The sequence below is a fragment of the Mirounga angustirostris genome, unplaced genomic scaffold (genome assembly GCF_029215605.1).
Source record: "Mirounga angustirostris isolate CCGP_5_RB_7025 unplaced genomic scaffold, mMirAng1.0.hap1 SCAF_15, whole genome shotgun sequence".
Lineage (NCBI taxonomy): Eukaryota > Metazoa > Chordata > Mammalia > Carnivora > Phocidae > Mirounga > Mirounga angustirostris.
This window is the reverse complement of record NW_026991723.1, coordinates 93,857,516-93,881,618: the sequence shown is the minus strand read 5'-3', so window position 1 is coordinate 93,881,618 and position 24,103 is coordinate 93,857,516. Positions and strand designations below refer to the sequence as shown.

The following is a 24,103-nucleotide window of genomic DNA, read 5'->3' as shown; positions in this document are numbered from 1 at the left end:
CAAGGAATCTACAAACACCTGGGGGAAATACAAACCAAAATTACATAATTTCTTTAAAATCTGATGAAAATGAAGGCACCAAATGTCAGAATCTATAGCATACAATTAAATTAGTAATAAGAGGAAAATTCATAACCTTAAATAATCATGTAACAAAAATTAAAGAATAAAATAAGTAAACGAAGTCTCTAACTCAGGAAGCTAGTAAAGGAACAACAAAGTAAAACAAAAAGGCAAGAGGGAAATAATAAAGATAAAACCGGAAAGTAACAAGTTAAAAATCAAAACCACAGTAGAACTAATAAATAAAATAAAATGCTGGTTCTTTTTATGAAAACCTACAAAATATATAAATCACTAATCTAATCAAGGGAAAAAAAGAGGAAAACATAAAATACACAGGACAAAAAAAATGACAAGGGAGGAAAAACAGAGGAAATTTTTTTAAAAACTTAAGCCACTTCTTTGCATAACTATATATACATAAATTAGAAAACCTAGATCAAATGATCATGTCTAAAGAAACTGTAATTTACCAAACAGATCTCAGGAGATAAGAAATTTAAACAGACAATACCCATACAGAATAGAGAAATTATCAAAGAATTGCCCTTCACAATGAAACCAGAGCCAGATGATTTCACAAGGGAATTCTAACCAAACAAGCAATCCTAACGCTAAACTATCCCAGAAAAGGAAAAGAAAAGGTTCTAATTCTTTTTGTGAATCAGTAAGAGGTATAACATATAGACCACCTCAGGTTAACTTTCCCCATAAAGTGCCCCTCAATTTTATAATACCCTCACTTCAGGAAAACATGTATCTCGCATTACAATATAACATTTTGTATATTCCCCCAAACCCAATATAACATTTTTTTTAAAGATTATTTATTTGAGAGAGAAAGAGAGAGAGCTGGGAAGGAGGGGCAGAGGGAGAGGAAGCAGACTCCCCACTGAGCACAGAGCCAGACCCAGGGCTCAATCCCAGGACTCTGAGATCCTGACCTGAACAGAAATCAAGAGCCAGCTGCTTAACTGACTGAGCTACCCAGGCGCCCCTCAATATATTTTTAGCCAAAAAAAATGTAGGGAAAAACTCTCAGCCAAGATTTCAAGTTCAGTTGGTTGACTATTAGAATTATGTGTGGGTTTTTTTTTTAAGATTTTATTTATTTATCTGACAGAGAGAGACACAGCAAGAGAGGGAACACAAGCAGGGAAAGTGGGAGAGGGAGAAGCAGGCTTCCCGCTGAGCAGGGAGCCCGATGCAGGGCTCCATCCCAGGACTCTGGGATCATGACCTGAGCCAAAGGCAGACACTTAACAATTGAGCCACCCAGGTGCCCCATGTGTGGATGTTTTTGAAAATTACAATAAGCTTCAATAAAGGAGGTGTCCAAAGCAACTGCTTGTTAACAGCTTTTTTAACTGTGGTGATCAGGGAACAATGTGCTAAGCATTTTGTATCCTAATATGATAGCTTTTACTTTTCAGTGTTTGTGCTTTAGTTATAGTTTTAAAGATTGATTTATTTATTTTGAGAGAGAGAGAGAGAGAGAAAGAAAGCACAAGCAGGGGGAGTGGCAGAGGGAGAAAATCTCAAGCAGACTCCCCACTGACCGTGAAGCCCAACACGGGACTCAATCTCACAACCCTGAGATCATGACCTGAGCCGAAATCAAGAGTCAGACCCCTAACTGACTGAGCCACCCAGGCACCCCAGTTATATTTTTAAAAATTAACTGGGGATTTTGAGTACAACCAACTTTAATACATTATAATTTTTATAGTACATTATAATTTTCCCATTTAAAATGATAGGAAATGGAAACACTACAACATTTAATTTTCAGTAATGGATTAATGAAGTTAAAAATAAGGGAATTATATAACATTCATATCTAAACCTTATGATACTTGAACATAGGATAAGAAAGCTACAGAATACATCTCACTTTAAAATATGCAATTATATAAGACTAATGAATCACTGACCTCTACACCTCTGAAACCAATAATACATTATATGTTAGTTGAATTTAGATTTTAAAAATAATAAATAAAATAAATATGCAATATAATGATTTACAAGAAATACATATTTGGTCACTCAGATGACCACAATGTATTTCTCAGATGCATTTGGCCTTCATACACAGTTCCTGAGAACGCTTCAGAGCCATAAAGGGGACATGGGTATCCTGTTACTAATGAAGGTGACTTCTGGACTCCACCCAAGGGTGGGAGCTGGTTGCCAGGAGGACTAACCACATGATTAGAGGGTTGAGACGTTCAGCCCCAACCCTGACTTCCAGGGAGGGAATAGAGGCTGGAGGATGAATCAACCAACAGCCAATGACTTAGTAAATCAGGACTGCAACAAAGCCTCCATAAAAACCCAAAGACTGGGTTCAGAGAGCCTCTGGGTTGGTGAACAGGTGGAGATTGGGAAGAGTGGCATGCCAATAGAGGGCATGGAAGCTCCACACCCTTTCCCCAGACCTCACCCTATGTATCTCTTCATCTAGCTATTGATTCTTATCCTTTATCATATCCTTTAACAAAATGGTAAACATAAGTGTTTCCCTGAGTTCTGTGAGGAAATTAAAGAACTTAAGGAGGAGGTGTTGGAACCTCCAATCTGTAACTGTTAGGTCAGAAGCACAGGTAACAGCCTGGGGCTTCTGACTAGTGTCTGAGTGGAGCGTGGGAGGCAGTCTTATGGGACTGAACCCTTAAGCTGTGGAACCTGATGCTATCTACTGGTAGGCAGTATCAGAATTGAGTTGAATTCTCAGACACCCTACTGGTGTCTGAGAATTGCTAGGTCCTGGGTGGGAGCGGACCCCTCCATGTTGGAATTGGGTCTGGGAACCCTAAAAGAATTCGTGTCAGTAAAAAGCATCAATCCAAGATCCTACAAAAATTATTAACAGACTGTAACATCACATTAAAAAATATGTTAACTGGGGTGCCTGGCTAGCTCAGTCGGTAGAGCATATGACTGTTCATCTTGGGGTTGTGAGTTCAACCCCCACACTGACTGTAGAGATTACTTAAAAATAAAAATCTTTAAAAAAAATGTTAACTAAGTGGGGTTTATTCTAAGATCGCAAAGACAGTTCAATAGCAGAAAGTTCATTACTATAAATCCTCATATTTAAGGGGGAAAATGTATGATGTCTAGGGTGCTGAAAAGGCCTTCAACAAAATTCAGCGTCTACTCCAAACAAATACTTATTGAAATAGGAATTAATGAGTACTGTACCTTGATTTTACACACACACACACACACACACACACACACCTCTCAAGCCCAAAATTAGAATCTTATTTAGTACAGGCAGAAACAAGGTAAGGGTACCCACTAACTCCACTGTTACCTGATAGTGTATTAGCCAGTGCAATCATGCAAAAAAATTTAAAAATTTTTTTAAAAAGCAAACAATGAGAGGCCCAAGATAGGAAAGAAATAGTTAGAACTATATTCGTAGAAGTTTTGAAAATATACTTGGGGAAAAAAATCCAAGAGTCAATGCTAAAACAAATACACAATTTGAGGGTTCAGGAAAGTAGTAGGATACAAAACTGACATATAAAAGTCAATAGCCTAGGATGCCTGGGTGGCTCAGTCGGTTAAGCATCTGCCTTCGGCCCAGGTCATGATCTTAGGGTCCTGGGATTGAGCCCCACATCGGGCTCTTTGCTCTGCGGGGAGCCTGCTTCTCCCTCTCCTTGCTGCTCCCCCTGCTTGTGCTCTCTCTCTCTCTTTCTCTGTCAAATAAATAAATAAAATCTTTGGGGGAAAAAAAAGTCAATAGCTTAGATTTCTGCACCTAGCAGAAGCCATGACAGAAACCAAATTAACCCTTGCACCAGTAATAATCAGAAACAGTAGGCAACAAGAGAATGAAAAGACAAGCCACAAACTGGGGGAAATCATTTGCAAACCACATATCTGATAAAAGACTGGTATCCAAAACATAGAAAGGAATCTTAAAACTCAGTAATTAGAAAACAATCTAATTAAAAAGTGGGCAAAAATGTCTGTTCTCAGACTACAATGGAACTAAACTAGAAATTATAACAGAAAGATAACTGGAAAGTCCCCAAATATGTAGAAATTAAACAACACACTGCTAAGTAACACATGGGTCAAAGAGGAAATCTCAAGATAAATATAAAAATATTTTTAACTAAATGAAAATGAAAACACAACTTATCAGTTTGTTGGATGCAGGAAAAGTAATGCTTACAAGAAAATTTATAGCACTGAATGCATATATTAGAAAAGAAAGATCTAAAATCAGTAATCTAAGCTCCCACTGTAGGGAAAAAAGAAAAACATTGAAGGTAAGCAAAAGAAACAATGAATCGTGGATCACTGCATCAAAAACTAATGATGTACTATATGGTGGCTAATATAACATAATAAAAAATAAAATAAAAATAAAAGTAAGCAAAAGAAAAGACATAATAGGAATTAGAGCAGTGGGGCATGTGGGTGGTTCAGCTGGTTAAGTGTCCAACTGGATTTTCGGCTCAGGTCATGATCTCAGGGTCATGAGATCAAGCCACAGGTTGCCCAAGCTGGGCGTGAAGCCTGCTTAAGATTCTCTCTCTCCCTCTCCCTCTGCCCCTCCACCTATCCCTCTCCCTCTCAAAGAAATTTAAAAAAAAAAAAAGGAAAAAAAAGAATTAGAGCAGAAATCAGTGAAATTGAAAACAGAAAATAAATAAAGAATATCAACAAAACCAATGCAAATCTTTTCAAAGAAACAATCATTAAAATAGATAAATCTCTATTTTAGGCTAACTAAGAAAAAAGAGGGAAAACACAAATCACTAATATAAGAAATAAAAGAGGGGACATCGCTACTGATCTCATGAAGATGAAAAGGATAATAAAACAACACTATGAACAACTCTACGCCCACAAATTCAATAACTTACATGAAATGGACCAATTCCTTGGAAGGACAAATCTATCAAAACTCACACAAGAAGAAACAGACAATGTAAATAGGCGTCTATCTATTAAAGAGATTAATTCATAAGTTAACTACCTTCCAAGACAGAAAGCACCAGGCCCACCCAGATGGGTTCACTGATGAATTCGACCAAACATTTAAGGAAGAAATTATACCAGTTGTCAACAATCTCTCTTTTTTTTTTTTTAGATTTTATTTATTTATTTGAGAGAAAGAGAGAGAGAGCAGGAATACAAGCAGGGGGAGTGGGAGAGGGAGAAGCAGGCCCCCCGCCAAGCAGGGAGCCTGATGCAGGGCTTGATCCCAGGACCCTGGGATCATGACCTAAGCCGAAGGCAGACACTCAACGACTGAGCCACTCAGGCGCCCCAACAATCTCTTTCAAAGGACAGAAGCAAAGGGAGTACTTCCTAACTCATTTTATGAGATCAGCATTACCCTAGTAACAAAACCAGACAAGGCATTACAAGAAAACTATAGACTAATATCTCTCATGAAAATAGACACAAAAATTCTTAACAAAGTATTAGCAAATCAAATCCCAAAAAGTATAAAAAGAATTATATACCATAACCAAGTGGGATCTGTCCCAGGTATTCAAGGCTCTTCCAACATTTGAAAATCATTGAAAGATCACATCAACAGATTAAAGAAGAAAAGTCACTTGATCATATCAATAGATGGAAAAAAGCATTTGACAAAATCCCAAACCCATTCATCATAAAACCTCTCAGTAAACTAGGAATAGAAAGGAACTTCCCAACTTGATAAAAGACTATCTTCAAAACACCTACAGCTCACCTCATACTTAATGATGAGAAACTTGAAATTTTCCCACTAAGATCAGGTCTACAAGGCAAGGGTGTCACCTCTCACCACTCCTTTCAACATCATGTTGGAAGTCCTTGCTAATGCAGTAAGGCAAGAAAAGGAAATAAAACATATACAAATTGGGAAGGAAGACATAAAACTGTCTTTGTTCACAGATAAGGTGATATCTATATAGAAAATCCAAAAGAATCAACAAAAAACTCCTGGTACTAAATGTGATTTTAGCAAGGTTTCAGGATACAAGGTTAATACACCAAAGTCAATTACTTTCCTATTTATCAACAATAAATAAGTGAAATTTGGAATTAAAAGCACAGTATCATTTATATTAGCTCCCCCCAAAATGAAATTCTTAAGTATAAATCTAACAAAATATCTACAAGATCTACACATAGAAAACTGAAACTCTGGTGTATGAAATCAAAGAACTAAATAAAGACAGAAATGTTCCATGTTCATGAACAGGAAGAGTCAATATTGTCAAGGTGCTAGTTCTTCCCAACTTGACCTATGGATTTAATGCAATCCCAATCAAAATCTCATCAAGTTATTTTATGGATATCAGCAAAATTATTTATATAGCGAGCAAAAGTTTATATAGAGAAGCAAAAGATCCAGAACAGCCAACGCTCCAATATAGAAGGAGATGAACAAAGTTAGAGGACCAGTGCCACCCAACTTTAAGACTCACTATAAAGTTACAGTGACCAACACAGTATCGTATCAGTGAAAGAACAGACAAATAGAACAACAGAACAGAATAGATAGCTCAGAAATAGACCCCAGAAATATAGTCAACTGATCATTGATAAAGAAGCAAAGATAATCACCGGGGCAATGATCATCTCTTCAACAACTGGTGCTAGGAACAACTGGACGTTCACATGCGAAAATGAATATAGACATAGACATTATACTCTTCACATAAGTTAAGTCAAAATGGCTCATAAGCCTAAATGTGAAATGCAAAACTGCAAAACTCCTAGGGGATGACATAGGAGAAAACCTAAATGACCTTATTGATGATGATCCTTTTTAGATACAACACCAAAGATATGATCCATGAAAAAAAAATAATGGATCAGCTGGACTTCACTAAAATTAATAAATTCTGCTCTGTGAAAGACAATGTCAAGAGAACAATTAGATGAGCCACAGATGGGAGAAAAAATCTGCAAAAAACACATCTGATTAAAAAAAGTGTTATCTAAAATTTACAAAGAGCTCTTAAAAATCGAAAATAAGAAAACAACCTAATTAAAAAATGGGCCGAAGATCTTAACAGACACCTTACTAAAGAAGATAATGCAGATTGCAAATAAGCATATAAAAACAAGGTTTCACATCACACATCATTAGGGAAATGCAGATTAAAACAATTTGATACCACGACACACTTACAGAATGGCCAAAATCTGGAACACTGACAATGCCAAATGCGGGCAAGGCCGTGGAGTAATGGGAACTCTCATACGTTACTAGTGGAAATGCAAAGTGGTATAGACCGTTCAGTGGTTTCCTACAAAACTAAACATACTCTTGCCATATGATCCAGCCATTACTCTCCTTGGTATTTACCCAAAGAAGCTGAAAGCAAGTTCACACAAAATCTTGCACACAGATGTTTTTAACAGGTTTATTCAAAATTGCCAAAATTTAGAAGGGCCCAAGATGCTCTCCAGTAGATGAATGGATAAACTGTGGAACACCAGACAATGGAAATATTATTCAGTGCCAAAAAGAAATGAGCTTTCAAGCCATGAATAGACATGGAAGAACCTTAAATATATATAGGTAAGCAAAAGAAACCAATCTAAAAAGGCTATGTACTGTATGATTCCAAATATATTGTATTCTGAATAAGGCAAAACAATGGTCAGTAAAGAGATCAGTGGTTGCTAAACGTTGGGGAGGGGGAGGGATGAACAGGCAGAGCACAGAGAATTATTAGGGCAGTGCAAATACTCTGTATCCTATTATGATGATGGATATATGTCATTGTACATTTGTCCAAACCCATAGAAAGTACAACACCAAGAGTGAGCCCTAAGGTAAACTACAGACTTCGGGTGATTATGATGTGTCAGTGTAGATTCATCCTTGGTAACAAATGCATCATCTGGTGGGGAATGTTGGTAGTGGGGGAGGCTATGTATGTGTGGGGGGCACAGAGTAAGGGGAACTCTCTGTACCTTCCTCTCTGTTTTGAACCTTAAACTGCTCTCTAAAAAATTAAGTCTCAATTATTTTTCAAATAAGAAAATTAAAAAGTCAGCAAAAGATATGAACAGGTATCTCACCAAATAAGATATACAGATGACAAACAAGCATATTAAAAGATGCTCAATGTCATATGTCAATAGGGAATTGCAAAATAGAACAATAACATACCATTACATACTTATTAGAATGGCAAAAATACAAAAGACTGACAATACCAGATGTTGGAGAAGATGTGAAGCAACAGGAATTCTCATTCATTGCTGGTGGGAATGCAAAATGATACAGCCAATTTGTTAAACTGTTTGCCAGTTTTTCACAAAGCTAAACACAATCTTACCTTATAATCCAAAAGTCATGCTCTTAGCTATATGCCCAAATGAGTTGAAATGAATGTCCATACAAAATCCTGAACATAAATGCTTATAACAGCTTTATTCGTAATTGCCAAAATTTGGAAGCAACCAAGATATCCTTCAATAGGTGGATGAATAAACTGTGGTACATCCAGACAATGGAATACTATTCAGCGCTAAAAAGAAATGAGCTATCAAGCCATGAAAAAACATGGAGGAACCTTAAATGCATACTGGTAAGTGAAAGAATCCAATCTGAAAAGGCTATACACTGTATGATTCCAAATATATGACATTTTAGAAAAGGCAGAACTATAGAAACACTAAAAAGATCAGTGGTTGCCAAGAGTTGGGGAGGAGGGGCTGCACGTGACTCATGGACAAAAGCCAGGTGGGAGCCCTGGGCTCACCCTCAAGCTTAGCCAGAGAGATTCAGACCAGGGGGTTGCTTTCCAGGAGTCTGGGAAGACAGACCCATTAGTATCCATGAGAGGTGAAACAAGAGAATGGGCCAGGGAAAGCTTTCTCCCAAGGAAGCGAGGAGGAGGGGCGCCTAAGCAGGCAGAGCTGGCCACCTCCCACTGCTACCCAGAGCATCCTACACTGGTTCACAGGCCCCAGAGAAGCACACCTGCGCAAGAGGTAAGGGGCATATGCACACGCCTGTGTGTGTGGACACATCTGCAAACACAGGCAGGCGTCTTGTGACACCTGGTCTTCTTGAGGAAATCTTCATCTGGCCTTGCATGTCAGCTCTGCTTCCGTGGCCTCTCCCTCTCCCCTGGAATGCTTTCTCTGTCTTTGGTGCTCCCAAGACGTCTAGACACCTTCTACACACAGTGTGAGGGGACTGTCTTTGATCCCTACAGGTCTCTCCCTACTAGACGGAGTGACCTGAAGACAGGAACAGCATCTTGTTCACCCTGTATCCTCCTCGGTGCCTGCACATGGTCAGGAGCTCATGAATGTGTGAGTGAGTGAGTGAGTGAGTGGAAGAAGAAAAGGGCTTAGGCAAAGGCCTGTGGGGACCTTAGAGCAGGAATCATAAGGCACATAAGTCGTGGGAAGACCACCGGCTAGTTGTCAGCCTCCATCAAGTCTGGGGCCAAGGTCTGTAGCAACTTTCACATGACTATGAAGAGTCATGACTGTCCTGAGGTCTGTCTTCCTGATGAGACTGTGAGCCCCACAAGGGCAGCCCTGGCCTTGCTCCATCCTGCTGTCCCCCAGCACTCCTCTAACACCATGCCTGGCACCGAGCTGGTAACTTGCAAATATTTTTGGAAGGGAGGAGAATAGAGCTTAAGTGACGTGTAATAGTATGTAAGGGTAACAGTGCTCCTCTGGGCCACTGGGAAACAATGAGGCATCAAGGCACAGACACTGACCACAAAGGACTTCCTCTCACACAGGCATGCTCTGTCCCCAAGCAGCTGTCATGAAGGGGGTTGGGGGGGCGGGGGAGCAAACTGGGCCTACACAGGTGGGCCCTGCCCCGCTAATACGGGGAGATACTCACTGGGAACAGTTGTGGTCTCCCCAGGAGGGCCGGTCAGCGTCACTGGGATATGCACAGTAGCACTCAGGTCGGACGGTTGACTGCCCATCCGTGTGACATTCCGCTGATTATCTGCATCCTCTGGCTGTTCCTCCACCTTCTGTAGACAAGTGCTGGGCAGTGCATGCACAGGGCCCACACCCATTATCCCACTGGCCTCCAGGTCACAGTGTGCCTCCCTGCAACCAAGAATGCACATCAGAGTCTGATTCGGCCCCAAACTGCTCTTCAGTCTGCAAAATCCAGCTCCTTATGCCCCTATCCAGACCAAATAAATCCCTGACCACGTCCTCTGCTACTCTGGCATTTCATATGGTTTTTATCACTTTGTACATTTCTGTGTTTTTAGGTCTGAAGGGTAAAATGGGGCTGACTCACCTGTCTGTCCCTGGCACAAGACCAGGCATGGCTAGCATCACAATATGTATAGAAAGGGAACTGTCTGCAGAATGAAGAAGCCTATAAGAGGATGTTTCCCTAAGCTACTCCACCTAGAGCCCCACCAGACCAAAAGGCCCAACACAGAGCTCTGCACAAAGACAGTGCCTGGACTGGGCTGATCCTGAGTGGTCATCTCCAGCTGCATGAGCTCTGGGAGGCTGGTGGCCTTTGCCTGGGGGCTCCCGTTACCCCAGGTTTCTCCCAGAGTCAGAGTCAGATCCTGGCCCAGCTGCGCAAGGGTAGGAGGCCCTCTGTGCCGTGGCCACCCAGCCCGGCCCTATTCTCTTCTACCATTGGCCCAGTGGCCTCCTCGGGCCTTCCTCAGTCTCCCCCCAATTTTCTCTTTTCCCTGGGCCACTATGCTCTTCCCACGCCAACATGTCCCAAACCACTCCCAACAATCTCCCCCATGCCCTCTTTCCCACCTGGGTACCTTAGAATAATGGCTGACATTCACTGAGCATACCCTGCCCCCCACACAGTTTTAAGCATTCCACACGTCACCCCCAACAAGGCAGGACTGCCACCGCCGCAGAGAGCTGGAAACAGGGCGGGGAGGACCAGCCAGAACAGGTGCCGCGGGGCAGCTCTGCACCCTGAGCCCTGTGGACCCCGCGCACCCCGGCCCCCACCCGGCCAGCGGCTCCGCCCGCCACCCGCACGCGCACGCCCTCACTTGGGCTGGTGGTTCCGGAGCTCCTTCTCCTTGTCCCGGTCCTCGGCCTCGCCCTCCTTCTCCGCCGCCTCCTTCTCCACATCCTCGTGCGTGGGCAGCGCCTTGTGCCGGGCCCGGTGCCGCCGCGCTGGCTCCTCCCCGCTCCCGGCCTCCCTGGGCCCGGCCCGCGGGCCGCCGCGGTGGCGCGCTCGCCGCTCGCCCTTGGCCGCGGCCGCGCCGCCTTCCTTGCCCTGGGCGGGTGCGTGCCTGTGCGCGCGGTGGCGCCGCGGCTCCCGCTCGGCCGCCTCCTCTGGGGAGGCGCGCCGGTGGTGGCGCCGGCCGCCCTCGGGGCCCGGGCCGCGGCCGCGCTCGCTCCGGGTCTCCTTGCTGCGGCTGCGGTGCGGCCTCGCGCGCTCCTCCCGGGCCCCGGGCTCCGCGCGCTCGGCCTTCGGCGCGTCCCCCCTGTCCTCCCCCGCTGCCGCCGGGGCCGGGGCCGGGGCCGGGGCCGCGGCCTTGTCGCGGTGCCGGTGGTGCCTGCGCGGCGGGTCCGCGCCCTCGGCAGCCTCCGGGCCCTCGGGCCGGGCCTTGCCGCCCGAGGCGACCCGCGGCCCGTCGCGGCCGAGCTCCACCACGAGCGGCCGGTCCAGGTGCGTCTTCATGTCAGGCCGCAGGTGGCGCGTGGTGGCGTAGCGCAGCCTCTCCTCGGGGTCCATCTCGCTGTACAGCGCCTCGCAGCTGGCCCTCAGGTTCTGCAGCCGCAGCTGGCTGGCGCGCTGCTCCCACACCGAGCGCGCCTTGGCCGAGTTCTGCGGCCTGCTGTGGGGAGACCGGCGGTGAGCGGCCGCCCCCCGCGCCGCCCTCCGACCTCTCTGCCTCCCAGGGGAAGCCACAGATGGACGCAGCGATGGAGGGGTGGCAGAGTGGCGCAGGGAGGAGAGGGAGGGAGGGGGTGGCCGGAGCCCTCGAGACCCCTGGCAATCGGTGCAGAGCAAGTAGGGGATACGCAGGGTAACAAGAATCCAGCACCGCCCCCACCCCATCAGGATCCCAGCGATTGTGAGAGCACCAGCCTGGGGGTCGGGGTGGGGGGCTCAAGGCCACCCTTGAGCAGGTGTACAGGGGCCCTTGGCCAAGGGATGCAGGGCAGTGGGAATGATAGGCACCAGCGTGAGGTGGCAGACAGGCTTCCAGGGCGGGTGGGCTGCTGGCCAGGAAGGCCAACATGGGGAGAGGAGGGGATCAGCATCCAAATGGGGCAGGACTGAGGAAGAGGCAGGAGGCAGGGAGCCCTCTGCAGCAGCCCTGGGGCATTGGCCTTGCTGCAGCATAGAGCAGAGCTGCCCAGGAAGGGGCTTCTCCATCTCCACTTCCAGAAAAACAGCCACTGGCCAGAAGGAGACAGGGCTGTTTGTGAGAGGCCCTGAGAAGAGGTGGGTCCTCAGGACAGGGCAGGCAGCAGCCCAGGGAGCAAGGGGCCAGGGGCAGTGGGCCCTATCAGGGGCAAAGGGTAAGCTGTGACTGCTCCCTAAGGTGGTCAGCCCCATCCGGGCAGCTGCCCCTCGGCTCAGTGACCACTTGCTCCCAGCAGCCCAGCAGTTAGGTCTAGCGCTAGACATGCTACCTCCTCAGTGCCCTCCACTCTCCTGGCTCCACAGAGAGCCCCTTCCGTCCACCAGGGCAGAGAGGAGCCCTCCAACACCAGGACTAGCCTGTGCTTCAGTCTCAGCCCTCACTGCACAGGCTACCGAAGGGCTGACCACCCTCCAGCCTCACCCACAGGGTCACATGTGGGGCGCCACAGCCCTTTGCATTCTGGAATCCGTGCTGAGTAAGGCCTCCAAATTAGGCGACCCCAGTCCCACCTTGGCCAAGCGGAAACCTCATCTGAGGCCAGAGTCTTGTCCTTCAGCCTCTGGAGGTTTCTGGACCCACCGTGGTGGTGGTGGTGGCATCTGTATTCAGAGCCCCACTGGGCTGTGGGCTGCAGTGCCCATCTCATCCAACCCTCACAACTACCTCTTGTCCCTATTTCACAGATGAAGACACGAGCCAGAAGGCACGACTCCTAGAGGGCCCCACAGCACGTCACTGACGCAGCCAGGATCAGACTCACGCAAAGGCAAAACAGAAAAAAGGTATCTGCAGAGGTGAGGCCTTGGCCACACCCCAACCACACTGACAGCACAGGGTCACAGCCTGGGGGGCCCCAGACCAGGGCCCAGGCTGGGCAGGCCACCAGCAGCAGGGCCCTGACCCACTGAGCACCATGCTGACCTGCAGAGTCAGAGATGGCCAGGTGTGGGAAAAGCCCAACCCCTGCAGCTGGCCTGCACAAAGTGTGTGATGCCGAATCCTGCCCCTTTGGAGGTGAAGTCCAGGCTCCAGTGTGGGGAGTGCCTCAAAAGTATGAAAGCAGAAGAGCACCATGTCTACCTCTCACCTGGGAGCCCATATGGTGGGCAGGCAGGGCAAGGCTGGGGGACAAGTGTTGGCCTCTCTGGCCATCTGCTAACTGACACCTTCGACTGCCACGCCAGGCCCTGACCCGCCTCCTCTGACACATCCAAGCTGGGCTTCCCTGCTCCCGGAGACACCTTGCAACAGACCCACCACCTTCTGTTTCTTGGACTTCAATCTAGAGCCCAGGGGACCTACCCATCCCAGCCTGGCACCAAAACAAAGGACCAAACTCTGAACAATGCTGAACCATGTGAAATGGATGATAGGAGCCCATGAGGGCTGATGGCCAGCCAGTCCAGCAGCTTGACACAGACCTGGACTCCGCGCCATTTGGTCGGCAGAGTTAGTGTTAGATGCCAGTTCTCCGTCAGAACAGACAGGCAATAAAGACGGGAGACAATGTGGTGGCTGGGAGCTCAGGTGAGGATGGGCTCCTGATGACATGGTTCTGCCCTCAACCTGACCCTAGCCACAGCTCCTTCTGCCCCAGAGACCAGCTAAGCTTCACAAAGAGGTGACCTGTCCACTAAAGTAGAGGGTACCACAGGGCTGGCAGACTCTCCTAGAACTTCCCAGGGGAGCAAGACACTGAGCAGCTGGGGTCACATGGCCCCACCTGGCCCTGCTCCTGCTGGGTCTCCCTCTCTGGGCCATAATGCCACCTGAAAAGGTCTACCTACCCACCACTCGGTGATGTCCTGGCTTCCTCTCTGGCTATGTCTCTGAGTCCGTGCACCAGGCCTCCCCTCCTTGTTGGCATCTGAGTCGACCTGCACCCACCTGGTTGCTGTCCTGTCCTTGCTCTGTCTGGCCCATAAAGTAGTGTGACCACCCCTGGTCTCATTCTGCACCTCTCCACCGAGTTCACAAGCAGCAAGGATATGCGAGCGAATGTCAGGCCACCATCTGACACAGTGACAATAATCCAGACGAAGTCCTTATTTAAAAAGGCTCTTTAAGGAGTCACATGGGGGAGCTGCTCCCACAATGTCTCAACCCCAGCTTGCTGGTATAGCCCTATTCGGTCACACCCAACCCAGGCACTGTGGATGCTGCAGGGCCCAAAAAGGAGCCTCAGTGGCATGGCCCTGCTTTGAGGTCTCTGGGCTAAAAGAGCCAGTTCCCCAAAGCTGCTGACAATGTGAAGCAGCCCTCACTGTGACACCATCAGTACCTACAACCACATCTTACTCCACCTGTGATCAGTCATCCGGGGCCCAACTTTCTTACCCTGTGAGACATCAGGGACCCAATAGCCAGCAGCTCCAAGTGCTTGTGAGCAAGCACACCTGAGGTCTATGCTGGCTGAGTAGGGAGCAAGTGGCTCAGAGAGGGCAAGAGCTCCCACACCACCGAGACCCAGAGAGGACACCTGGCTACCCCATCCATCCAGGTGGGCGGACCACACCCAACCACTCCAGGGACTTCTCACCTGCAGCGGTCGGTCTCACCCTTGAGAGGAAGCCCCTGGAGGCAAGCATCCCAAGACCACTTCCCCAGTCAGAATGGTGTCACCTCCAAGAGGGACACACTGGGGTTTCTGTGGCTCTACTCAGGCTCTGGCTGGTCTAACATGACACAGCAGCTCTGCTCTTGCTAGGACAACTTCCTAAGGATCACAGATCCATCCCCTCCCAAGTCAAAAAGGGAGGGGGCAGGAGGACCCCACGAATATCCTCAATGAGTCCTACTGAACACTCTACCTCGTGGGAACCACAAGGAGACAGCGCCCATTGGTGCCCAGCAACGGCCACCTCAGGAGAAGCAGATACATGCTCAAGACGCCAGAGAGACGGCACGTGGACAGACAGCAGACAAGAGGACCAGGAGGGAGAGGAGGGGCTGAACTCAGAGTCTGATGCCTGTGAGCAGGACTTGGGAACGTCAGGAAGCATGCCCACCGTCCCCCAGCAGCTGCAGAAGGCTTTCCTGGAGCTGCCCCTGAAGCGAGTGATTTGAGGTGGGAAAGCAGTTAGGAGTGGAGGGAGGTTCGCGTGTAGCTGCCATGAAGCACAGACGGTGTCCTAGCCGAGCAACTCACGGTGAGTTTACGCTGGAGACAGATGAGCTGCGAGATGCAGCACCTCGAGTGTGCTTTACAAAACTGCACATGCAAAAAACAGAACAAAAGAGAAGTGAGAAAACCAGAGAGGGTTCTAAGGGACACAGAACACGTTTAAGCCACGTCAGGTCAGGGCACAGGCTGCAGTATGCATCTGGGCAGGGGGCCAGGGACGCTTCCATCAGAACGGGCACCAGCTGAGACCTCGGGGTAAAAGAGAGGTTGAGAAAGAACGCGCATCCGACGGAACAGTGGCACTGAAAAGAACACGGCACACCCACCATGGCTGGAAGACAAGAAGCTGCAATCTGGGGGCCCATCCACTACAGCTCAGCACACGCTGCCTGCCCACGAAGGGCAGTGGGGTTGGAAAGAGCCAGCACCATGTGTCCCTAAGTTCCAGATGGCTCTCCCCTGCCACTTGGTGTCCTGCTCCCACGGGGCCATAGTGGGATGACCTCTGCATTTGCCTTGCCTTTGAGATGGGGCAAAGCCAGCTAACACAGAACACCTTACCTTTGGGCTCTACCTGAGCCCTGCTGCCTGACCACCTGCTCTGCCCTAGCCCACCTGACTCCTTGGCTCCTCAGGCTCTACACCAGGTGCCTCCAGCTCACCATGACCCGCCCAGGGGCAAGCAGGCTACATCACCAACCCACTTCCCCCATTTCCCAGTGACTTTCAGGAAGCTTTTCCAAAACCAACAGAGAAGCCAAAAATCTCTATGATCATTCCCCTTTAAGGCAGTTTCCCCAGGGGAGGACCACATGGCTTCCCAGCTCCTCCTTCTCAAAGCCAAGTCTACACACATTTGTGAGGAGCTCAGAGCAACTCCTCCACCTGCAGGTCCTGGATGCAAACAGGTGTGTGGGTCTGTGCAAGTGCGTGTGTGAGAAAGAGTGTGCAAATCAGTGTGTGACTGGGTGTGAGTGCGTATATGGTGTGTAGGAGTGTGGATGTGTGTGAACGAGTGTGAGGCTGTGAATGAGCATGTGTGTTCATGTGAACATGTGTGAGAGTCCAGGTGTGTGTGATTGTGTGTGAGCATGAGTGTGTGTGACAGTGAGTGTCAGGGGGACTGAATCATGTGAGGTAAGTGAACAGTGTGGGTGAGTGTGTGTACCAGCATTCAGAAGTCCAGGTGAGGAGAAGGGTAACCGAGCTCAGAGAACCAGGAGGACCATGCCAACCTTAGCGACCCTTCCCTCCCAGGAGCCTGAAGTGGCTGTCACCTGAGGCTGCAGCCCAACTCCAAGGCACGGAGGCTCAGTGCAGCCGCACAGAGCCCAGGGGAGCCTCTCAAAGAGCAAGGACACTAAGGGCCCCTCTGCATCCAAGGCATCACAGAGAACATCTGGACCAGTCCTCCCACTTCACAGACCACATGGCATGGCTGCGCGGAGCTGGGTCAAGATGAGTGTCACTCAGGGGCCTCGCCCGCACCCCAACCCAGCAGTGGGGATGAAGCAGCGTTGCCCATTCACCCAGCACGACTCACGGGGAGAACAGAAACAGTTGGGAGGGTGGGGGGCAACGGACAGACAGAGGACAGACGGACACCAGGAGCTCTGAGCCTCGGCCTTCAGTGCTCAGAGGTCTCCACACAAAGAGGAGGGCAAACACCAACACACCCACCACCCACACACCCGGGAGTTCAGACCTGGTCTGAAGTGTGCAGGAGCTTCAGTGATCACATCAGACAGACTGCCATCTGACAGAGGCAGACTGAGGACATGCCACAGGGGACAAAGGCCTAAAGCTGCATCCCAGGAGAACCTGCAGGACCGACAGCTAGCCCAAGAAGGGGGAACGCAGAAGCCAGGGCCTGCACGCACCCAGGCTGACATGACATGAATGAGCTGGCACCAAGCTCAGGCCCCACTGTGAGGCAGAACACCTGGGTAACCCCGGGAGCTCCATCCAGGAGAAGAGAAGCACCGAGATGGTGATCAGGCCAACGGCTGGTGTAATACACCCTGGGCCTGGGTATACCAGTCTGTAGCCTTGTACCTACATAGCAGTGTCCCCAGATGAGGACAGGGGCAGAGGAAGAACATCCAGACCTGTCCTGGTGGCCTGACATGTTCTCCATGGTTGTGCTGAGGGCCCCAGCACCTGCCTCTCTGAGGTCTCAGCCCCGATGGGAATGGACGCCCTGCCATACATCCCTAAGGCGTAGGCAGCTCTGGCAGGTATAGGGCCCATGGGACAATGCACTCACCTCCAAGAGCAGAGAAGGCAAATGCTGAACAGAAACCCACAAGGCCCATGAATAAGTCAAAGACTCACCTGTTCCCTCTGCTAAAGCAGACCACCAGCAGTTTACAAAGTTCAGGAGAAGGGGCCATCTTCCAGGTCACCACAACCTCCTCAAAGCAAGCCCAGGACCAGGCTGACCAAGTCGTTGAATTGGCCAAACAAAACACAGACAACTGAGCTCGGAGCCCCCCAGTAGCTGCCTTCGTAATGACTGCTGTGTCCTGCCTAGCTACCTGCAGGCCGCCTGCATCCCTGCCTGGGCCCCCCAGGGGTCTGCGGCCTCCTCTAGCTTCTTCTCCCCCACAGGGGCCAGGGCTTCCTGGCTGGCTTAAGGGCAGGTCCTCTGCAAAGGCCCTCCTAGGAAACAGGCCATCACGCTGGGGACTGCTGGACAAGAACAGGGCTGTTGTCGTGCTCACTGACCAGCACACCCACGCTCCCGGCAAACCCACCCACCCATTCAGCAGCACGGATGCATGTGTCACCACAGATGTGCCCGTGGCTGCTCCTGGGAACAGGGAGAGGGAGGGAGGCCAGCTGGATCCCCACGGGAATGGGAGGTATGTGGTGGGGTGGGCGTGGCACCAAAGACAAGTCAGCAGTCCCAGGCGGACTCAGCCTGGCCTGGAGCGCGAGCTCCCAACAAAAGGAGAGCTCCTCGGTGCCCTCTCACAGCCACCCTGATACTAGGCCAGACTTCCTCCCTCCTTCCATTCCTCCCTGCGCCCCCATGGGTGGCCTCCCCCAGCACCCTGCAGCCTTTGGCCCTGGGCTGGGCACTCTGTCCCAACCCTGAGGGCCCTAATACTGCCAGATGTGGTTCTGCAGTGTGCCTTGAGGCTCAGCTGAACCTCGGGGTGACCAGCCTCCCCACGGAAGCCTTGGCCCTGCCTTCACCTTTTGTCGTCATCAAGGCTTCCCCTTGACCTCTGTCCCCGTACTGAAACCTTGAAGACATTTTGGGAAACTGCATTAAGTCTCATGGGCTGCTGAAGTACCAGCTAGAATCTTTTGGCTCACAAAATACATTCCTAAAAAGCTGAGTACAGAACAGACATACTGACACCTTACCCCTGACTCTCAGTCTTTGTCCAGCGAGGGGCCCCGGAGCCACCCAAGCCTGTTGAGGAGCAAGTCAGAGCCAATCCTACCCATGATGGGAGGGCCATGCATTGCCACATCTTTCTTCGACTCGAACTGGGAGAAGCCATGGAGGCTTTTCCTGGTGAACCCTCTCCTCAAAGGCTGCTCTCGGAGAGGAGCCATTCCCTCACATCACAGCTCCTGTGGGCCGTGTCCTAAGGAGCTCCTGCCAACGCGTGGGATTCTCGGGAAGCCCCCAGAAGGCGTGTCCTGCTGAGAACCCAGCTGTGAGACTCCGAAGCAGCCCCCGCCACCCTGCAACCCACCCCCAAGAGCCTTACGCAGCAGCAACGGAGATGTTGGCGGCAGACATGGGACTGACTTCAGCCACTTCTTTGGCCTTTTGCAGAGCAAGCTTCTGATTGGCTGCTTCTTCCATCTCCTCTTCGTCCTGTTCGAACAGACAGAGGTGTGCAGCTAGCCTCCACTAACGACATCAGCTCTTCCTCCCGTGGTCTCTGAGTCCTTCCTGCCCTCTGAACCTGTATGAGCACAACCCACCCATGCTCCAGCACTGTGCACCAACTCCACATGAGCTCTCTGGTAGCCTTCAGGGACCCCCCTTCTATACCTGCTGCTCAGGCAACAGTCCCCAAGATCCTAGCCCCAATACGTCTTGCCACGGGCCATCTCCCGGGGTGCTCACAGCCGGTAACTTACACCCCACCTGTGAGCTCAAGCCACAGGGACCCCGCTGCTGCCTGCATATTTGTCCCACAGCGTTTCCGACTTGGCACTGTCAAAATGCAAATCTGTCCCTCCTTTCCTCCGGCTTGCTGCCCGTCCACCCCAGGAGAACCTGTCCCACTTGAACAAAGTCTCTGCCCCAGAGCTGTGAGCGAAGGCAAGGGGCGGGGCTCTGTACCCTGAGCCTCGATCCCGGCCAGCATCGCTCACAGGAATTGTCACCAGCAGTGGGTTTAGCAGGGCCACCTCCTAGCCTTTGAGCTTTTCCTACTTGGACCCATCAGGTCACGTGTGTCTACCTGTCCCCAGCTGTGACTGGAAAGTCCCTCCCTGTGTCCACCTGGACAGCCACTTCCAGTACCTGTGTTCCCTCTCCCACCAAGTTCCTGGGGAGGACCCCACAGCTCTCTGACACGTGTGTAGATATCCTGCCCTGCCCTGCCTGTGGCCTCCATGGGAAGGGGAGTGGACATCTAGGCAGACCCTCTGGCCCTAACCCCATGTCACTAGGCAAAATCAACATGCTCTGCTCCTGGGATCTGAATGAAAAGCTCTGGGCTGAGCCCATGGGCCCATGGTGGGAAACTAAGGCCTCCATGTCATCCAGCTAGACTGCTGAGACCACCATTATTTCCCCAAAAACCCCAATCCTGAGCCCACCTGGCTTCCATGGAAGACCCAAAATGTCCTTAAATCTTCTCCTAGAGGCCCCCAAATGGCAAGAACTAAGACCCCTGTGAGGTGTCTGCAGATTTCCCACCATAGTGAAGAGGTCTTCAAGCTTCAGGCCCCAGAGAGCAGGCAAAGCTCGATCTACCACAGAACACCCCTATCAAGGTCCTTCTTTAAGCTATGGATGCCACCCTAGTTGACAGCCCTCCAGGGCAGAGGATGAGCTTCTACAAACTCCACTGAGTTTATTTCCACTTTGAAAAAACATGATGCTGTAATACATCGTGGGAACGTAAAGGAAGGACAGCCAGCCCAGGAAATGCCCCACAGCCTGACACGGCTAGGCCTCTACCTGCCCCAACTTCCAAATCAAGGGAATTCCTGGATTAGGGCCGTTGGTACAAAGGGGCCATCGCACAGGCTGACTGCATGGAGACAGGGCCCCAAGGACATCCCTTCCCTGGTGAGTCCTCATCCACGGCCCAACTTGAAGAGACACCGAGAACCTCAAGCTCAAGCTCACCTCTGCCGCAAGACAGCTGGTGCCCAGACCACCAGTGCTCCTGAGCACCCCCAGTTCATGGGGTCCCGGAAATCCTGACACCGAGAGGTGCTCGGTGGACACAGGGTCCCCCTGCCCCAGCAGCCCAGCCAGGAGCCAGGGACAAGCACCCTCCGGCCACTTCGAGATGGCAGAGCCCGTCTCGGCCCTGGCCGACAGAGAAATGAGCAGGCCAGTGGGACTTCCAGGCCCTCCGAAGGCAGCAGCCAGAGCCAGGGAAGTCCCTGTACCCACAGGCACCTCCACAGCCCAGGCCTGGGCCGGGTGAAGAGGAAGTCTCCGCAGAAGCAAAGGAAGACACACGAATAGGCCTGCCTCTACAGAGAGTAGGGTGGGGGCAGCGGGGGCCCCTGCGCACAGCCGCGCCTCTGCTGACTGCAGACACGATCCGCACCTGCCCTCCTCAGGCAAGGCCCAAGTCAAGCTCAGCCCCAGGACAGAGATGGCGTTGAGAGTCGGGCTGGACTGCACCAGACACACACAGGGATGTGCACAGGTGTGAGCTCCAGCACACAGGCGAGAGGTGCCCACACAGGCCACATGCTCAGCCGAGAGAGCAAGCACGCGGGGCGTCTGTGGCAGGTGGCCTGACCAAGCGGTAGGACCCTCCACACTAGGAGCCGGGGCTTGTCAAAGCACAAGCCTGAGGCCGACGAAGCGGGAGAGCCAGCCGCACCGTCCGTGGCTGTGAGGCTGAAGGTGACCAGGCAGGGGGCTGTGTCATTGGGAAGGAAACCACAGGGGAGGACATGTATAATCACGTCCCCCACCAGGCTCCAGGATGAGAGATGAATATTAGAGGCCGCCCACCGGGCACGGCTGGGAGAAGAAGCTGTCCTGCTGAAACACAAACAAGCCGACAAGGAGGCGGCAGCCATTCCTCCAGGGCCCAGCCAGGCCCAGCATCTGAGGACAGAACTGCCCAGGGACAGCCCAAGCGCAACAATGCACACTCAAGACAGACCGCAGGGGCCCCCTTGCCGCCCAGGGACAGGCACAGGGAATCCCACACCTCCCTTCAGGGTCTTCACCTCCGGCATGCCTCTGGCTGAGGGGACACCTGCCGCTTCACTCAGCCACACCTCCTGATACACTTCAGGGTCCTTCACCCCTGGGCCAGCACAGCCTGCCCCCCACTGCTTAGGGCTCTCTCTGGGCTGCACCTCCTGTTCCTCCTACCTCCTCCTGCCTTTCTGGCCATTCTTTCCAGCTCTTGGCTTCTCCAGGAACTGCCCTTCCTGGCATGGCATCTCCCACGCTTCCTCTGCCCCATTCGCACACCCAAGTGGCAGCCTAACTTCTACCTGTCCAGGACCTTGAGGAGGCTCCCCCGGAGAGTGGTCACGAGTCCTAACCCTGGACTGGCCCTCTTCATGGCTCTCTGGACTCACACTGAGTGACACAGGCTGCCGCCCCCCACCCCTCTCTGCTCCTCCTGGGCTGCAGGTGGTGTTCCTACGCACGTACCTTGGTCAGCTCCTGAGCATTGGCGAGGTTGTCCACGGCGATGGCCAGGAAGACATTCAGCAGAGTGTCTGGTTGGCTCCAGCTAAGGAAGGGAACCCTTCTGCCCCCACCCCCAGTCTCCCACAGTCATACCCCAGCTCCCCCATGGAGAATTGGGCCCTGTCTCCCCAGAGCCTGACTAGCCTTCAGCCTCCTTCCCTTGGTGGCCCCATGCCCCTCCAGTCCCCTGGCTCCTCTGGCCCCTGTCACCCCCAGACGCAGCCTAGCCCAGCTGCCAGGGCTGCCGCCTCCAATCTCTCCAGATCAGGCCACTGACCTGAGTCACTCCAATTCTCCTGGGGCCGGAGCCGCCTCTTCCCACAAGCTCCCCTCCTGTGCACGTCAGAACAGCACCTCCCAGAACCATCCCCTCCCTGCACCCCGTGTCAGGCCTCAGCACTCTTCCGCAGACCCAGGCCCTCCCCAGTCACCTCATTCCTTGGCTCTGCTGACTTTTAGAGCCAGGCAACCCTGTGTCGTGGGATGTTGAGCAGAATGCCTGGCCTCTGCCCAGCACCTGGATGCGGCAGCACCTTCTCCTCAAGGCAACCAAACTGTCTCAGACATTGCCGATGTCCTCTGGGGGCAAAGTCACCCCAGTCAGAGCCCCAGAACTGAGCTCCTTAGCCACAGGCCTGGGGATTCACCCCCCTAACCCCAACCTGGCCGTTGTTCCTGCCAGGGCAAGCCTTGCGTAGCCTCTAGCTTTGCATGAGGCCAACAGCGATGACTGCTGCTGGTCAGGACCCAGTCTGGCAAGCAGATGCCCCCGAGACTCAAGGGGACCCACGTGCCAGGGTGCCGCCTCATAGGCAAGGCTGCTCGGGACTCCAGCAGAGCCCAGAGGATAGACACTGAGGCTGGGGGCCACTTCCCTGCACTAACCACAGCCACGAGCACCCTCAGAGGCCTTCCCACACCTGGAGCTCAGGGCCCAGCCAGAGAGGGGCACAGAGGCAGAGGGAACGATTCCCACTGGCTAGCACGAGGCTTGACCACTGACACACCTGGCCTGACAGTGCAGGGTCAGAAAGATGTGATGAGCTTCAGGCCGCTACTCAGTCTCGGGGCGGGGGGGTGGGGGGGGGGTGGCCCCTCCTTCTGGAGAGCAGCTATTCCCCACCCTTACCCCCATCATTTGAGGTCAACACTGCAGGCCCCTTTCCTCTCCGACAACCTTGGCTGCCACTTCCGGGTTTCCGGTCAGCCAGCCCCCAAGTCCCACCCGCCTGCTAAACAGTGAACAAACACTGCCCCTCTGAGCCCCTGACTCCTCCTTGCTGGGCCTCCTGCTCAGCCCCCACAGAGACGGGGCTCCCTGCCCTGGGGTCCAGGCCCTGAACTACACAGGGCGGACAGATGTGCGCAGCCCCTCTGGGGTGAATGCAGGCAAAGAGAATGAGGTCTGCAGGGTCACAGGTCACAGACTGGCGTGAGAGCCTGCAAGGCAGGGGCGAGGAGGGGCGAACAGGGTCACATGTCCAGGTGTGCGTGCAGGGAAATACGGCCGAGCCGGTAGGTCAGTCTGGGAGAAGGCCACTCACAGATCTTTCTCCGGGCTCTGCGGGCTATTTACTGCAGCAGATCTCAAAGTGGGGGTCCCCAGGCCACAGCATCAGCACTCCCAGGGGAGCATGTTAGCATCACATTTGTGGGCTGGAACCTGAGCGTTAACCACCCCTGGGGGACTCTGATGTA

The 24,103-nt window shown here is 51.5% G+C and overlaps 1 protein-coding gene across 1 annotated transcript in view; it reads right to left on the bottom strand.

Moving 5' to 3' along the window:
• The window catches only part of CACNA1B (calcium voltage-gated channel subunit alpha1 B), a gene marked incomplete at its 3' end in the record, with an annotated part of 162,821 nt that overhangs the window by 55,381 nt on the left and 83,337 nt on the right, over positions 1–24,103 (bottom strand). The window contains exons 17-21 of the mRNA XM_064579164.1: positions 22,367–22,434; positions 19,260–19,369; positions 15,556–15,618; positions 11,076–11,867; positions 9,920–10,137 (exon numbers count right to left, since the gene is read on the bottom strand). Of these exons, the coding sequence (XP_064435234.1) occupies positions 9,920–10,137; positions 11,076–11,867; positions 15,556–15,618; positions 19,260–19,369; positions 22,367–22,434 (1,251 nt within the window). The remainder of the gene's footprint in view (positions 1–9,919; positions 10,138–11,075; positions 11,868–15,555; positions 15,619–19,259; positions 19,370–22,366; positions 22,435–24,103) is intronic.